The sequence below is a fragment of the Oncorhynchus keta genome, chromosome 1 (genome assembly GCF_023373465.1).
Source record: "Oncorhynchus keta strain PuntledgeMale-10-30-2019 chromosome 1, Oket_V2, whole genome shotgun sequence".
Classification (NCBI taxonomy): domain Eukaryota; kingdom Metazoa; phylum Chordata; class Actinopteri; order Salmoniformes; family Salmonidae; genus Oncorhynchus; species Oncorhynchus keta.
This window is the reverse complement of record NC_068421.1, coordinates 88,929,259-88,947,171: the sequence shown is the minus strand read 5'-3', so window position 1 is coordinate 88,947,171 and position 17,913 is coordinate 88,929,259. Positions and strand designations below refer to the sequence as shown.

At 40.4% G+C, this 17,913-nt stretch overlaps 1 protein-coding gene and 1 long non-coding RNA gene across 5 annotated transcripts in view; both read right to left on the bottom strand.

Moving 5' to 3' along the window:
• The window catches only part of dennd1b (DENN/MADD domain containing 1B), a 250,760-nt gene that overhangs the window by 111,208 nt on the left and 121,639 nt on the right, over positions 1-17,913 (bottom strand). For all 4 annotated transcript variants that reach the window (XM_052464186.1, XM_052464162.1, XM_052464172.1 and 1 more), the window contains 3 exons: positions 17,367-17,467; positions 13,877-13,922; positions 1,315-1,416 (listed from right to left, as the gene is read on the bottom strand). In XM_052464186.1, coding sequence (XP_052320146.1) covers positions 1,315-1,416; positions 13,877-13,922; positions 17,367-17,467 — 249 coding nt within the window. The remainder of the gene's footprint in view (positions 1-1,314; positions 1,417-13,876; positions 13,923-17,366; positions 17,468-17,913) is intronic.
• On the bottom strand, positions 2,078-3,846 carry LOC127907670 (uncharacterized). Its single transcript, XR_008065424.1, has 3 exons — positions 3,667-3,846; positions 3,480-3,588; positions 2,078-2,369 (listed from the first exon to the last, which is right to left on the bottom strand). It is a non-coding gene; the product is annotated as an uncharacterized LOC127907670 (long non-coding RNA).

Below are 17,913 nucleotides of genomic sequence, written 5' to 3'. Positions count from 1 at the left end.
TATTTTATTAAAGTAAAGTGAATGTGAATGTTAATAAGTGATGCAGTACTGGGGCAGTCACTACCATCACGGGACTTTAATTCATAGTTTTATTCTGTGTTGTTACACCATTCAACCCACACAATGCATAGTGCATTGTCTAAACCGAAATCTGTGATTATTTTTTGTAATAATCGAACCGACATCAAAAAGCACTACTAGCAATACAAAACAATACAAAACAATACAAAACAATACAAAACACAATACAAACACAATACAAAACAATACAAACACAATACAAACACAATACAAAACAATACAAAACAATACAAACACAATACAAAACAATACAAACACAATACAAAACAATACAAACACAATACAAACACAATACAAAACAATACAAAACAATACAAACACAATACAAAACAATACAAAACAATACAAACACAATACAAACACAATACAAAACAATACAAACACAATACAAAACAATACAAAACAATACAAAACAAAACAATACAAAACAATACAAAACAATACAAACACAATACAAAACAATACAAAACAATACAAAACAATACAAAACAATACAAAAACAATACAAAACAATACAAACACAATACAAAACAATACAAACACAATACAAAACAATACAAAACAATACAAAACAATACAAAACAATACAAACACAATACAAAACAATACAAAACAATACAAAACAATACAAAACAATACAAACACAATACAAAACAATACAAAACAATACAAAACAATACAAACACAATACAAAACAATACAAACACAATACAAAACAATACAAACACAATACAAACACAATACAAACACAATACAAACACAATACAAAACAATACAAAACAATACAAACACAATACAAAACAATACAAAACAATACAAACACAATACAAAACAATACAAACACAATACAAAACAATACAAAACAATACAAACACAATCCAAAAAGGTTAAAAGAAATGAATAAATAAAGGTGTATAGACAGTACATGAATACAACATGTGAGGACAGCAGTATTATGTATAATGTGACTAGAATACAGTAAATACATATGAAGTGTGTGTGTACACGTGTGTGTGTGTGTGTGTGTGTGTGTGTGTGTGTGTGTGTGTGTGTGTGTGTGTGTGTGTGTGTGTGTGTGTGTGTGTGTGTGTGTGTGTGTGTGTGTACACGTGTGTGTGTGTGTACACGTGTGTGTGTGTGTACACGTGTGTGTGTGTGTGTACACGTGTGTGTGTGTGTGTACACGTGTGTGTGTGTGTGTGTACGCGTGTGTGTGTGTCTCTCTCTACTCACCACGTCGCTGGGCAGGTTCTGCAGGTCATTCTGGGGACTCTCTAGTGTGTTGGTGTCAACGTTTAGTATCACTACATCCTCCAACGACCTGCTACGCACTCTCTGAGAGAAGAAACACAGGTTGTCAGCACACATACACCATAATCCTGTTGTTACTCCCTCCTAAAACAGTTTGAAAATATACATCTCCACCTCCATGTCAGACCTAACACACACGTACACACACACTCCAGTTTCAACTGTTCTGCCTTATTATTATTCCACCATGCTGGTCATTTATGAACATTTGAACATCTTGGCCATGTTCTGTTATAATCTCCACCCGGCACAGCCAGAAGAGGACTGGCCACCCCACATAGCCTGGTTCCTCTCTAGGTTTCTTCCTAGGTTTTGGCCTTTCTAGGGAGTTTTTCCTAGCCACCGTGCTTCTACACCTGCATTGCTTGCTGTTTGGGGTTTTAGGCTGGGTTTCTGTACAGCACTTTGAGACATCAGCTGATGTACGAAGGGCTATATAAATACATTTGATTTGATTTTGATTTGATTATTCACGTCAGGGTTTTTAATGGACCCAGAACTCGATACAGAACAATATAATAGCCTGTATTTTTACTGTTGTTTTTATTTCTTTACTATTGGTCACCTAATACCTTTTTCTGCACTATTGGTTAGAGCCTTTAAGTAAGCATTTCACTGTGAGGTCTACTACACCTGTGTATTCAGCATTTCACTGTGAGGTCTACTACACCTGTTGTATTCAGCATTTCACTGTAAAGTCTACCTCCACCTGTTGTATTCAGCATTTCACTGTAAGGTCTACTACACCTGTTGTATTCAGCATTTCACTGTACGGTCTACTACACCTGTTGTATTCAGCATTTCACTGTGAGGTCTACCTACACCTGTTGTATTCAGCATTTCACTGTAAGGTCTACTACACCTGTTGTATTCAGAATTTCACTGTAAGGTCTACCTACACCTGTTGTATTCAGCATTTCACTGTAAGGTCTACTACACCTGTTGTATTCAGCATTTCACTGTAAGGTCTACTACACCTGTTGTATTCAGCATTTCACTGTAGGTCTACTACACCTGTTTTATTCAGCATTTCACTGTAAGGTCTACTACACCTGTTGTATTCAGCATTTCACTGCAAGGTATACCTACACCTGTTGTATTCAGCATTTCACTGTAAGGTCTACTACACCTGTTGTATTCAGCATTTCACTGTAAGGTCTACCTCCACCTGTTGTATTCAGCATTTCACTGTGAGGTCTACCTACACCTGTTGTATTCAGCATTTCACTGTAAGGTCTACTACACCTGTTGTATTCAGAATTTCACTGTAAGGTCTACTACACCTGTTGTATTCAGCATTTCACTGTAAGGTCTACCTACACCTGTTGTATTCAGCATTTCACTGTAAGGTCTACCTACACCTGTTGTATTCAGCATTTCACTGTAAGGTCTACTACACCTGTTGTATTCAGAATTTCACTGTAGGTCTACTACACCTGTTTTATTCAGCATTTCACTGTAAGGTCTACCTACACCTGTTGTATTCAGAATTTCACTGTAGGTCTACTACACCTGTTTTATTCAGCATTTCACTGTAAGGTCTACTACACCTGTTGTATTCAGCATTTCACTGCAAGGTATACCTACACCTGTTGTATTCAGCATTTCACTGTAAGGTCTACTACACCTGTTGTATTCAGCATTTCACTGTACGGTCTACTACACCTGTTGTATTCAGCATTTCACTGTGAGGTCTACCTACACCTGTTGTATTCAGCATTTCACTGTAAGGTCTACTACACCTGTTGTATTCAGAATTTCACTGTAAGGTCTACTACACCTGTTGTATTCAGCATTTCACTGTAAGGTCTACCTACACCTGTTGTATTCAGCATTTCACTGTAAGGTCTACTACACCTGTTGTATTCAGCATTTCACTGTAGGTCTACTACACCTGTTTTATTCAGCATTTCACTGTAAGGTCTACTACACCTGTTGTATTCAGCATTTCACTGCAAGGTATACCTACACCTGTTGTATTCAGCATTTCACTGTAAGGTCTACTACACCTGTTGTATTCAGCATTTCACTGTAAGGTCTACCTCCACCTGTTGTATTCAGCATTTCACTGTAAGGTCTACCTACACCTGTTGTATTCAGCATTTCACTGTAAGGTCTACTCCACCTGTTGTATTCAGCATTTCACTGTAAGGTCTACTACACCTGTTGTATTCAGCATTTCACTGTAAGGTCTACCTACACCTGTTGTATTCAGCATTTCACTGTAAGGTCTACCTACACCTGTTGTAGTCAGCATTTCACTGTAAGGTCTACTACACCTGTTGTATTCAGCATTTCACTGTAAGGTCTACTACACCTGTTGTATTCAGCATTTCACTGTAAGGTCTACTACACCTGTTGTATTCAGCATTTCACTGTAAGGTCTACCTACACCTTTTGTATTCAGCATTTCACTGTAAGGTCTACTACACCTGTTGTATTCAGCATTTCACTGTAAGGTCTACCTGTTGTATTCAGCATTTCACTGTAAGGTCAACTACAACCTGTTGTATTCGGCATTTCACTGTAAGGTCTACTACACCTGTTGTATTCAGCATTTCACTGTAAGTTCTACTACACCTGTTGTATTCGGCATTTCACTGTAAGGTCTACTACACCTGTTGTATTCAGCATTTCACTGTAAGGTCTACCTGTTGTATTCAGCATTTCACTGTAAGGTCAACTACAACCTGTTGTATTCGGCATTTCACTGTAAGGTCTACTACACCTGTTGTATTCGGCATTTCACTGTAAGGTCTACTACACCTGTTGTATTCGGCATTTCACTGTGAGGTCTACTACACCTGTTGTATTCGGCATTTCACTGTAAGGTCTACTACACCTGTTGTATTCGGCGCACGTGACAAATAAACTTTGATTTGATTTAATTTAATAAAAGTCACACAGACCTGTTTCATTAGCAGTAACCCATGTGTTTGTCTTACAACCAGATATAGACTGACTGACAAGTAACATTTAAAAACTACAGTCATCACAACTCCATACACACATAAATATACACCATAATGAGGAAAAACAAATATAAATACACTCTGCATTAGTCTGCTGTGCTGATAGTTAAAACCATACTATTATGACTGCTGTGCTGATAGTTACAAACCATACTATTATGACTGCTGTGCTCAGTAGGCAGGTGGGGATCGGGTATGTGTGTGTGAGTGTGTGTGTGTGTGGGGGGGGGATCTCTACATTGTCACTTCGGTCTGTGACAGTCTGGGATATGGAGGCTCTCATATACACAATCACATAGTTACGCACACACACAAGTAGAAGAGCAAGCATACAGGCACATACACACACAGTCATATACAATATGTCACAGTGGTGGCTGAGGAGGCTTGCATGCTGATCTGGTCTAATTATGCGGTGCAGGAGAGAGGGTCTGTCACTGGCACAGTGTGTGATAAATACTGCTACCGTCATGTACCACACACACACACACACACACACACACACACACACACACACACACTCTGATCTCAAATCCTGCAGCCTTGAAATGTAACAAAGTGGGATTAAAATGGATTTAATTGAGATTTTTTTGTCAACGATCTACAGAACATTGTATAGAACAAAATGAATGATAAACTCGAACCTTTTTTTAAATTAATGGAAAATAAAACCCATAATATACTTTGATTAAATACGTTTTCAACTCAATACATGTTAGAATCACCTTTGTCAGTGATTACAGCTGTGAGGGTTTCTGAGTAATTCTCTAAGAGCTTTGCACACCTGGATTGTACAATTTGTAAGATACCATTGCGAGAAAGACATTTTCAAGTCTTGCCATAGCTTTTCGAGCCAATATAAGTCAAAACTGTACCCAGGCCACTAAGGAACAACGATCAATGACATCTTGGTAAGCAACTCCTGTGTATATTAGACCTTGTGTTTTAGCTAGCAATGCTGCTGAAAGGTGAATTTTTCTCCCAGTGTCTGTTGACAAGCAGACTGAACCAAGTTTTTCTCTAGGATTTTGCCTGTGCTTATTTCTATTCCATTTATTTTTATCCTAAAAAAAAACTAAAAAAAAACTACAGACTCGGGTTCAATCCCAGGCTGTGTCGCAGCCGGCCGGGACCGGGAGACCCATGGGACAGCGCACAATTGGCCCAGCGTCGTCCGGGTTAGGGGAGGGTTTGGCCGGGCAGGGATGTCCTTGTCCCATCGCGCTCTAGCGACTCCTGTGGCGGGCCGGGCTCAGTGCACGCTGACACGGTCACCAGGTGTATGGTGTTTCCTCCAACACATTGGTGCGGCTGGCTTCCAGCGTAAGCGAGCAGTGCGTCAAGAAGCAGTGCAGCTTGGCAGGGTCGTGTTTCAGAGGACGCTTGGCTCTCGACCTTCGCCTCTCCCGAGTCCGTATGGGAGTTGCAGCGATGGGACAAGACTAGAGGTCGACCGATTAATCGGAATGGCCGATTTCAAGATTTTATAACAACCGGTAATCGGTATTTTTGGACACCGATTGTTGCCGATTTTGAACCTTTATTTAACTAGGCAAGTCAGTTAAGAACACATATTTTCAATGACGGCCTAGGAATGGTGGGTTAACTGCCTTGTTCAGGGGCCGAACGACAGATTTTTACCTTGTCAGCTCGGGGATTCGATCTTGCTACCTTCCGGTTACTAGTCCAACGCTCTAACCACCTGCCTTACATTGCACTCCACGGGGAGCCTGTGTGGCAGGCTGACTACCTGTTACGCGAGTGCAGCAAGAAGCCAAGGTAAGATGCTAGCTAGCATTAAACTTATCTTACAAAAAAACTATCAATCTTAACATAATCACTAGTTAACTACACATGGTTGATGAGATTACTAGTTAATCTAGCAGGAGCGTTGCATATAATCGATGCGGTGCCTGTTAATTTATCATCGAATCACAGCCTACTTCGCCAAACGGGTGATGATTTAACAAGCGCATTCGCGAAAAAAACATTGTCGTTGCTCCAACGTGAACCAAAGCATAAACATCAATGCCTTTCTTAAAATCAATACACAAGTATATATTTATTAAAACCTGCATATTTAGTCAATATTGCCTGCTAACATGAATTTCATTTAACTAAGGAAATTGTGTCCCTTCTCTTGCGTTCTGTGCAAGCAGAGTCAGGGTATATGCAGCAGTTCGGGCCGCCTGGCTCGTTGCGAACTGTGTGAAGACCATTTCTTCCTAACAAAGACCGTAATTAATTTGCCAGAATTGTACATAATTATGACATGACATTGAAGGTTGTGCAATGTAACAGCAATATTTAGACTTAGGGATGCCATCCGTTAGATAAAATACGGAACGTTTCTGAACATTTAATACCCGTTACTAAAAGAATAAACGTTTCGTTTGTTTTCAAAATGATAGTTTCCGGATTTGACCATATTAATGACCTAAGGCTCGTATTTCTGTGTGTTATTATGTAATAATTAAGTCTATGATTTGATAGAGCAGTCTGACTGAGCGGTGGTAGGCAGCAGCAGGCTCGTAAGCATTCATTCAAACAGCACTTTCGTGTGTTTGCCAGCAGCTCTTCGCTGTGCTTCAAGCATTGAGCTGTTTATGACTTCAAGCCTTTCAACTCCCGAGATTAGGCTGGTGTAACCGATGCGTAATGTCTAGCTAGCTAGTGGGGTGCGCGCTAATAGCGTTTCAATAGGTGACGTCACTAGCTCTAAGACCTTGAAGTAGTTGTTCCCCTTGCTCTGCAAGGGCCGCGGCTTTTGTGGAGTGATGGGTAATGATGCTTCGAGGGTGGCTGTCGATGTGTACCTGGTTCGAGCCCAGGTAGTGGCGAGGAGAGGGATGGAAGCTATACTGTTACACTGGCAATACTAAAGTGCAGATAAGAAAATCCAATAGTCAAAGGTATATGGAATAAAATAAATAGTCCTATAATTCCTATAATAACTACAGCCTAAAACGTCTTACCTGGGAATATTGAAGACTCATGTTAAAAGGAACCACCAGCTTTCATATGTTCTCGTGTTCTGAGCAAGGAACTTAAACGTTAGCTTTCTTACATGGCACATATTGCAATTTACTTTCTTCTCCAACACTTTGTTTTTGCATTATTTAAATCAAATTGAACATGTTTCATTATTTATTTGAGGCTAAATTGATTTTATTGATGTATTATATTAAGTTAAAATAAGTGTTGATTCAGTATTGTTGTAATTGTCATTATTACAAATAAATAAATCAATTATATATATATATATTTTTTTTTTTAAAGTCTGATTAATCGGTATCGGCTTTTTTTGGTCCTCCAATAATCAGTATCGGTATCAACGTTGAAAAACCATAATCGGTCGACCTCCTAGACAAGACTGTTACTACCAATTGGAAATCACGAAATTGGGGAGAAAAGGTACAAAATAATAATTCAAAAATAAGGGTTGAATGCTTGCTTATTGACCGAAGACATTTCAGCTTTTCATTTTTAACTCATCTCTAAACAATTCTAAAAACAGAACTCCACTTCGACATTATGGGTTATTGTGTGTAGATCAGTGACAAAACATAATTTTTTAAAACCCATTTCAAACACAGGCTGTAACACAACAAAATGTTGTTCCGGAGGCACCGTAATTGCGTCATACCATCCATACGGTGCAGTGCCTTCGACCACATCTTCAGATCAACCATAAACTGGATTTAAGGATAAAAGACACATCTAATCCTTGATTCACACATGAATTGTCTGAGAAATTACAATGAATAAATGTAGCTTGGGCTAAGGATAGACTGAATGATGCAGTCCTTCAGGCATTTGGGAAATAAATGTCTATCTCTGGTTAGAAAAGTGAAACATATTTATTTTAATTGTGTATCAGAGAGGGGTGGTAAAATCCAGCCAACTTCTGGAAAGTGGTCAAATCTTTGAAACAAAACTCCACCCCCTCGTTGCCCCAGCAGGTTTTGAAAGCCTCTGGTCCCATACGAGACAATTCAGGAAATTTGTAGTGCTTTTAGTAACCATTTTACTTCCTCTGGCCACCTGTTTGAAAGGATAGTCTATGGAAATATATCTCATTCCACTAGAGGGAGTCTTTTAGTCACCTCAGAACAGACTGTACGGAATGCTGCTCAAACAGACTCACATACTACATTTCTATTTGAACAATTTGATGTCTATGATGTATTAAGTGCCTTGCTAACGATCGATGTAAAGAAATCCACAGGGGCTGATTCATGTGACCTCTTCTTACTACAGCTCACTGCCCCACGCATTGCTGCACCTTTTAACCTGGAGTTATCTGTAAGATTTGTAAAGCGGCATATGTCCTCCCCCCTACATAAAGGCGGAGATACTTCTGACTTAGCCCAATCTCCAAGTTATCTTGCCTAGGTCAGGTATTAGAATCCCTGGTAAACTTCCAGTTAAGATCCAAGTTATCTTGCCTAGGTCAGGTATTAGAATCCCATGTAAACTTCCAGTTAAGATCCAAGTTATCTTGCCTAGGTCAGGTATTAGAATCCCTGGTAAACTTTCAGTTAAGATCCACGTTATCTTGCCTAGGTCAGGTATTAGAATCCCTGGTAAACTTCCAGTTAAGATCCAAGTTATCTTGCCTAGGTCAGGTATTAGAATCCCTGGTAAACTTCCAGTTAAGATCCACGTTATCTTGCCTAGGTCAGGTATTAGAATCCCTGGTAAACTTCCAGTTAAGATCCAAGTTATCTTGCCTAGGTCAGGTATTAGAATCCCTGGTAAACTTCCAGTTAAGATCCAAGTTATCTTGCCTAGGTCAGGTATTAGAATCCCTGGTAAACTTTCAGTTAAGATCCACGTTATCTTGCCTAGGTCAGGTATTAGAATCCCTGGTAAACTTCCAGTTAAGATCCAAGTTATCTTGCCTAGGTCAGGTATTAGAATCCCTGGTAAACTTCCAGTTAAGATCCACGTTATCTTGCCTAGGTCAGGTATTAGAATCCCTGGTAAACTTCCAGTTAAGATCCAAGTTATCTTGCCTAGGTCAGGTATTAGAATCCCTGGTAAACTTCCAGTTAAGATCCAAGTTATCTTGCCTAGGTCAGGTATTAGAATCCCTGGTAAACTTCCAGTTAAGATCCAAGTTATCTTGCCTAGGTCAGGTATTAGAATCCCTGGTAAACTTCCAGTTAAGATCCAAGTTATCTTGCCTAGGTCAGGTATTAGAATCCCTGGTAAACTTTCAGTTAAGATCCACGTTATCTTGCCTAGGTCAGGTATTAGAATCCCTGGTAAACTTCCAGTTAAGATCCAAGTTATCTTGCCTAGGTCAGGTATTAGAATCCCTGGTAAACTTCCAGTTAAGATCCAAGTTATCTTGCCTAGGTCAGGTATTAGAATCCCTGGTAAACTTCCAGTTAAGATCCAAGTTATCTTGCCTAGGTCAGGTATTAGAATCCCTGGTAAACTTCCAGTTAAGATCCAAGTTATCTTGCCTAGGTCAGGTATTAGAATCCCTGGTAAACTTCCAGTTAAGATCCACGTTATCTTGCCTAGGTCAGGTATTAGAATCCCTGGTAAACTTCCAGTTAAGATCCAAGTTATCTTGCCTAGGTCAGGTATTAGAATCCCTGGTAAACTTCCAGTTAAGATCCATGTTATCTTGCCTAGGTCAGGTATTAGAATCCCTGGTAAACTTCCAGTTAATATCCATGTTATCTTGCCTAGGTCAGGTATTAGAATCCCTGGTAAACTTCCAGTTAAGATCCATGTTATCTTGCCTAGGTCAGGTATTAGAATCCCTGGTAAACTTCCAGTTAAGATCCATGTTATCTTGCCTAGGTCAGGTATTAGAATCCCTGGTAAACTCCCAGTTAAGATATTTTAAAACTTCTCACTCTATTCTAAATATGCACCAGTCTGGTTTCAGACCTGGACATAGCACTGTTTCAGCCACTATGCTTGTTTAAGATGACGGATGATGGTGTTAAAATGCCTAGATCATGAACAACATTGTGCTGCCTTAAGTATAGACCTTTCCCAGGCATTCGACTCTGTTTACTATTCCCTACTCATTCAAAATCTGTCTGGAATAGGTCTGGAACAGGAGTCTTGCGTTAAGAACTATGACAGACAGAACACAATGTGTGCTTTTTGACGTTTTTTTTGTTGAAAAATATTGCCTCTCAAAGAACAGCAGGAAGCAGATTGTACAGTCAACTTTCCTGCCAGTTCGTGACTATGGTGACACCACTTGCCAAAATGCAGCAGCCACTACTCTTAAAACCTTGGATGCCGTTTACCATAACGCCCTTGGCTTTATTACAGGTGACTGTTTTAATACTCCTCGCTGCTTCCTGTATCAGAAGGTCGGCTGGACATCACTAAAGTCCAGTACAACACTTCATTACTCCTTTGTTTACAAAGCTCTTCTCCACAAGCTTCCAACATACCTCACTTCCCTGTTGAAATAGAAAAACATAAGATACCAAACCCCGTTCGCAGGGTTGGTTACCTCTTGAGGTCCCGCTTGTCCCCACAAAGTTTGTTAAATACGCCTTTAGTTTGAATGGAATTCCTTACCAAACAAATTACACCTGATGGTACTGATAGGGCAGCTGTTAAATGAGTTCACTGAAGTGTGAAATTATTTCAGCTGATTATTATAACTTGTAAATACATTACATCAGGTTATTACAACAACAGTCTGATAGTTTTTAATCTTGCTGTTGCTGTTGTCATGACGTTGGCCTGGGGGTAGGTTTATGACAGTCATAAATACCTCTTCCCCCCTTTTTCCTCTCTCTACCCTACTGATGTTACATTTGCAAACAAAACCCTTGGTTAACAGAGATTCTGGGAACATCAGAAGGTGGGGGGAAATTAACTATATTCTGGTATTCCGACCAGTTGAACATATGCGGTGGTACTTAATGAATATGATGTCAGTTCAGTTGTCATCTGAGACATTCTCATCAATGATAAGATGACAAACTCTACAGTGGAAAGTCTACACATCAGAGTTATCCGATTCACATGGAATTGTTGTTAAATTTAAATGTTTGAATATGAAATTATTCATGATGGGATGAAATATGATTTTAGCTTCTAAAATGTGAGATTTGGGTTTTCATAAGGTCGGGCTCTGCTCAATCAGTGGCCTGCCCCTGTGAAGGGACATGGGCTATAAAACCTTTCAAACACGCCCTCCTCTCCCTTCCTATATAAGCCTTGACGACAATATAACCTCCTGTTCCGAGGATGTGAGGACGACGGTCCGATGTCAGAATGGTTCAGATAATAACTACAGTACGAAGCCAACATCAGCGTGAGCTTTGGTTGCGAATGGTATGAACTTTGAACTCTTATTCACTACAGAAGTGATACCTCCTAGCCGTTGAGTTAGCAACAGCAGCTGCAAACGCAGGTTAGGAAGGAACAGACAGAGTATCCCATCTACCACACAACGACGTTAATACAACGTATCCAATTGACCACCAGAGACATTCTTCAAAGGACAAAGGACTCGGTTTGGCAACATGGACTTCCATCTACCACCAACCTACTGAAGCGCAGCTTAGAGTAAATATTTATTGCGGTAATTTAGAATGCATAAGATACTGTATTTACGATAGCACAGCTTCGCCCTTTGTTCCTCAGTCTTCCCGCTCTTTCACTCAAACCCAGCCCTATTCTTTTGTGTAACCAGCTATCATATCTGTTCCGCCCGCCAGGGACGTTTTCCTTTATGGCGTAATTTGTAATCAAGTTATGATTTAATTATGTGTATGTGTAATTCTGTGTGATTAGTTAGGTATTTAGTCAATAAATAATTCAACCAAATTTTGAATTGCTGATTCAACTTGTTTGCCAGGGTTCGTACAGATAACCAAGAATTTACAACTTTCAGATGAGACTGATTTAAGATGACGATTAATATTGACTGCTATTGATGTAAAATATTACTAGGTCTTGAAGAGTTTATTCGGAAGATAACAGCTCTATAAATATTATTTTGTGGTTCCCCGACTCTCTAGTTAATTACATTTACATGATTAGCTCAATCAGGTAATATTAATTACAGAGAAATTATTTTATAGAATAGCATGTCATATCACTTAATCCGGCATAGACAAAGACACAACACTGTATTGATGTTATGTTTGTCCTCAGGGCACCATTGTAAATAAGACACTGACCTCAATTGGTCTCCCCTCAATAAATAAAAGTTAATAAAATAATTATAAAACACAGTGATATATCTACTCCCGCCCAACAGACCAGATCTCAATAATGAATCACAACAGCTCTTTGTCTTGAGGAAACTCTTTCCCTGTCTTTGTTGCTCCTGTCTCTGTCTTTGTCTCTGTCTATTTCTGTATTTATGGTAAGCAGGCACACAACACAGACAGAGAGACAGAGAGACAGAGAGACAGAGAGACAGAGAGACAGAGAGACAGAGAGACAGAGAGACAGAGAGACAGAGAGACAGAGAGACAGAGAGAGACAGAGAGAGAGACAGAGAGAGAGACAGAGAGAGAGACAGAGAGAGAGACAGAGAGAGAGACAGAGAGACAGAGAGAGAGAGAGACAGAGAGACAGAGAGACAGAGAGACAGAGAGAGAGAGAGAGAGAGAGACAGAGAGAGAGAGAGAGAGAGAGAGAGACAGAGAGAGAGAGAGAGAGACAGAGACAGAGACAGAGAGAGACAGAGACAGAGAGAGAGAGACAGAGACAGAGACAGAGAGAGAGAGACAGAGACAGAGACAGAGAGAGAGAGAGAGAGAGACAGAGAGAGAGAGAGAGAGACAGAGAGAGAGAGAGAGACAGAGACAGAGAGAGAGAGACAGAGACAGAGACAGAGAGAGAGAGAGAGAGAGAGAGAGAGAGAGAGAGAGAGAGAGACAGAGAGAGACAGAGAGAGAGACAGAGAGAGAGAGAGAGAGAGACAGAGAGAGACAGAGAGAGACAGAGAGAGAGAGAGACAGAGAGAGACAGAGAGAGAGAGAGAGAGAGACAGAGAGAGACAGAGAGAGAGAGAGACAGAGAGAGAGAGAGACAGAGAGAGAGAGAGACAGAGAGACAGAGAGACAGAGAGATAGAGAGATAGAGAGATAGAGAGATAGAGAGATAGAGAGACAGAGAGACAGAGAGACAGAGAGACAGAGAGACAGAGAGACAGAGAGATAGAGAGACAGAGAGAGAGAGAGAGAGAGAGAGAGAGAGAGAGAAAAGGAACAACATTGTCAACATGCTTTCATATTTGTTCCCAGTGTTGGATGCGTCAAAATAAATATTGCATCATTAAAATTCCAAATAGTGTGGAGAATTTAACAGCTTCATTAATTTACACAGCTGCAATCCACTCCACAGTACAACTGTCCATATCCCCTCCACAGTGACAAATATGTTTAAATACTAGATATAAAAATATAGAAAAGGAAAAACCACTTAATGAATTGAAATAAAATATAGTGGGGCAGATTCAGAATCAGACTATGATGGAGATGTAATATGATTTGAGTGTGACTTACCTCGAGCAGGCTGAGATGAACTCCTACCAGGTATGGCATGGGGGCACTATGGACGGAATAATTATTAAATTATTAAAGATAATGACTACTTAAAATACGTATTGTTGTTGGGACAAATATGGTCAAATAAAGATCAGATAAACATAGGCAACAAGTAAAAGAAACATGTTTTTAGTTATTACAGTGATGTTACTGTGTCTTCAGCAAAACAATCCTCTACTTCAGATAATTGCCTACAAATAACGCTATTTACTTATCCTTTTCCAACTGAGACCATTACAACTGTAACGAGACATACAGTATATACTGTTATTCATAAATCAAGCCTCAGAGCTGTCCTTGTAACCCAATCAGCTTGCGGCAGAGAGGACCAGGAGGACATGCCTGCACCATCTAACATCATTAACGCCTCACACACTTCCCCGAAACGACCACCGCCAGCTCTCAACGAGGAAAACCCGATTACTCTGACTGGGGAACGTCACTAGTTTCGAGGCTTGGCAGGGCAGGGCTGGGAGTGTGTGTGGGTCCGATTGTGTTCTGTGGCCGCTGCCTCAATCAGGTTAGCTGATTTAATACGTTCTGTTCTTTCTCTGTAACAGCTGGTCTGCTATAGGTCTGTCACAATACTGTAACCGCTATCCCTTACAGACACACAGACACACGATGCTGGAGTCATGGTATAAGACATGGTTAACTCTGTTTGAGACGGTGTTTTGTACGGAGGGTACACCCATTATTATTATATCAAAACATGATCAGTATTGAAGGGATACGTCGGTATCTTAGCAACGTGGCTTTTTATCTACTTCCCCAGAGTCAGATCAACTCCTGGTTACCAGTTTTATGTCTCTGTATCCAGTATAAAGGAAGGTAAAGGTCGTTTCACGAGCCAACGCTAACTAGTCTACTAGTGGGCTGGGAATCACATTTAGCTGACAGTGAACAACAGCTTTTACACGATGCACAACATTACAGTAAACATATATGAATAAATTATTCTACTATATACTATATTCTACTATGATAATGAATATAAATACAGTATGTTATGTCAGTGGCTGTGTCAAATTATGGCACTGACTCTCAGAAATCCATAGGTTATGTTCTGGATCGATCGACCTAATTTAGGACAAGTTGTGTGTAAATATTTGTCTTCAGTCAACGTCCAATCAGACTAGTTAGATTAGTGTAGGATTCAGTCAACGTCCAGTCAGACTAGTTAGATTAGTGTAGGATTCAGTCAACGTCCAGTCAGACTCGTTAGATTAGTGTTGGATTTAGTCAACTTGTCAGACTAGTTAGATTAGTGTTGGATTCAGTCAACTAGTCAGACTAGTTAGATTAGTGTAGGATTCAGTCAACGTCCAGTCAGACTAGTTAGATTAGTGTTGGATTTAGTCAACTTGTCAGACTAGTTAGATTAGTGTTGGATTCAGTCAACTAGTCAGACTAGTTCGATTAGTGTAGGATTCAGTCAACGTCCAGTCAGACTAGTTAGATTAGTGTTGGATTTAGTCAACGTCCAGTCAGACTAGTTAGATTAGTGTAGGATTCAGTCAACGTCCAGTCAGACTAGTTAGATTAGTGTTGGATTCAGTCAACGTCCAGTCAGACTAGTTAGATTAGTGTTGGAGTCAGTCAACGTCCAGTCAGACTAGTTAGATTAGTGTTGGATTCAGTCAACTAGTCAGACTAGTTAGATTAGTGTAGGATTCAGTCAACGTCCAGTCAGACTAGTTAGATTAGTGTTGGATTCAGTCAACGTCCAGTCAGACTAGTTAGATTAGTGTTGGATTCAGTCAACGTCCAGTCAGACTAGTTAGATTAGTGTTGGATTCAGTCAACGTCCAGTCAGACTAGTTAGATTAGTGTTGGAGTCAGTCAACGTCCAGTCAGACTAGTTAGATTAGTGTTGGAGTCAGTCAACGTCCAGTCAGACTCGTTAGATTAGTGTTGGAGTCAGTCAACGTCCAGTCAGACTAGTTAGATTAGTGTTGGAGTCAGTCAACGTCCAGTCAGACTCGTTAGATTAGTGTTGGAGTCAGTCAACGTCCAGTCAGACTAGTTAGATTAGTGTTGGAGTCAGTCAACGTCCAGTCAGACTCGTTAGATTAGTGTTGGAGTCAGTCAACGTCCAGTCAGACTAGTTAGATTAGTGTTGGAGTCAGTCAACGTCCAGTCAGACTCGTTAGATTAGTGTTGGAGTCAGTCAACGTCCAGTCAGACTCGTTAGATTAGTGTTGGAGTCAGTCAACGTCCAGTCAGACTCGTTAGATTAGTGTTGGAGTCAGTCAACGTCCAGTCAGACTAGTTAGATTAGTGTTGGATTCAGTCAACGTCCAGTCAGACTAGTTAGATTAGTGTTGGAGTCAGTCAACGTCCAGTCAGACGAGTTAGATGAGTGTTGGAGTCAGTCAACGTCCAGTCAGACTAGTTAGATTAGTGTTGGAGTCAGTCAACGTCCAGTCAGACGAGTTAGATGAGTGTTGGAGTCAGTCAACGTCCAGTCAGACTAGTTAGATTAGTGTTGGAGTCAGTCAACGTCCAGTCAGACGAGTTAGATGAGTGTTGGAGTCAGTCAACGTCCAGTCAGACTAGTTAGATTAGTGTTGGAGTCAGTCAACGTCCAGTCAGACGAGTTAGATGAGTGTTGGATTTAGTCAACTTGTCAGACTAGTTAGATTAGTGTTGGAGTCAGTCAACGTCCAGTCAGACTAGTTAGATTTGTGTTGGATTCAGTCAACGTCCAGTCAGACTAGTTAGATTAGTGTTGGAGTCAGTCAACGACCAGTCAGAATAGTTAGATTAGTGTTGGAGTCAGACAACGTCCAGTCAGACTAGTTAGATTAGTGTTGGAGTCAGTCAACGTCCAGTCAGACTAGTTAGATTTGTGTTGGATTCAGTCAACGTCCAGTCAGACTAGTTAGATTAGTGTTGGAGTCAGTCAACGTCCAGTCAGACTAGTTAGATTAGTGTTGGAGTCAGTCAACGTCCAGTCAGACTAGTTAGATTAGTGTTGGAGTCAGTCAATGTCCAGTCAGACTAGTTAGATTTGTGTTGGATTCAGTCAACGTCCAGTCAGACTAGTTAGATTAGTGTTGGAGTCAGTCAACGTCCAGTCAGACTAGTTAGATTAGTGTTGGAGTCAGTCAACGTCCAGTCAGACTAGTTAGATTAGTGTTGGAGTCAGTCAACGTCCAGTCAGACTAGTTAGATGAGTGTTGGATTCAGTCAACTAGTCAGACTAGTTAGATGAGTGTTGGATTCAGTCAACTAGTCAGACTAGTTAGATTAGTGTTGGATTCAGTCAACTAGTCAGACTAGTTAGATGAGTGTATGATAAGTGAAGACATAGACAGATTGCTGCCAACAGAATCAAATAGAAAGACCATTCACACTGGTCATTACGGAGCAAAACCTCACTGGATAATAATGTGAGAGGAATGAGAAGAGGGAGGTAAATGTGTGTCCATTAGCTGAGTCTTACCAGCAGTAGTCCAGAAGATGTGGAGGCAGTACAGGGATGTAGATGTGTTGCCAGTACATGGGGTACAACATGGCAGCTGAACCGTGGACACACGCTGTTAACTACGGAGAGAAGAGAGGGACAAACACAACATATTATAATAGAGACCCTCGAGGACAGAACTACCACTGGTTTTCATTTTAAAGGTAGATTCAGCAAGAGAGCAAATGGCTCTTTTGTGTATAATGTCATCTTGCTAAAGGTACCTTTAAGAAGCTTCAAATTTGAATAAGGAAACACCAAAATATTTAAAACCAAAGCACAGACTATTGTAAATGCTGTGGGGGGAAGAGACTGTATGATCCGTTGTATTACTGCTGCCAACGTATACCTCCCAGAGAACCATGTCAGTCAACACTGAACCCCGTCAGTCAACACTGAACCCCGTCAGTCAACACTGAACCCCGTCAGTCAACACTGAACCCCGTCAGTCAACACTGAACCCCGTCAGTCAACACTGAACCCTGTCAGTCAACACGGAACCCTGTCAGTCAACACTGAACCCTGT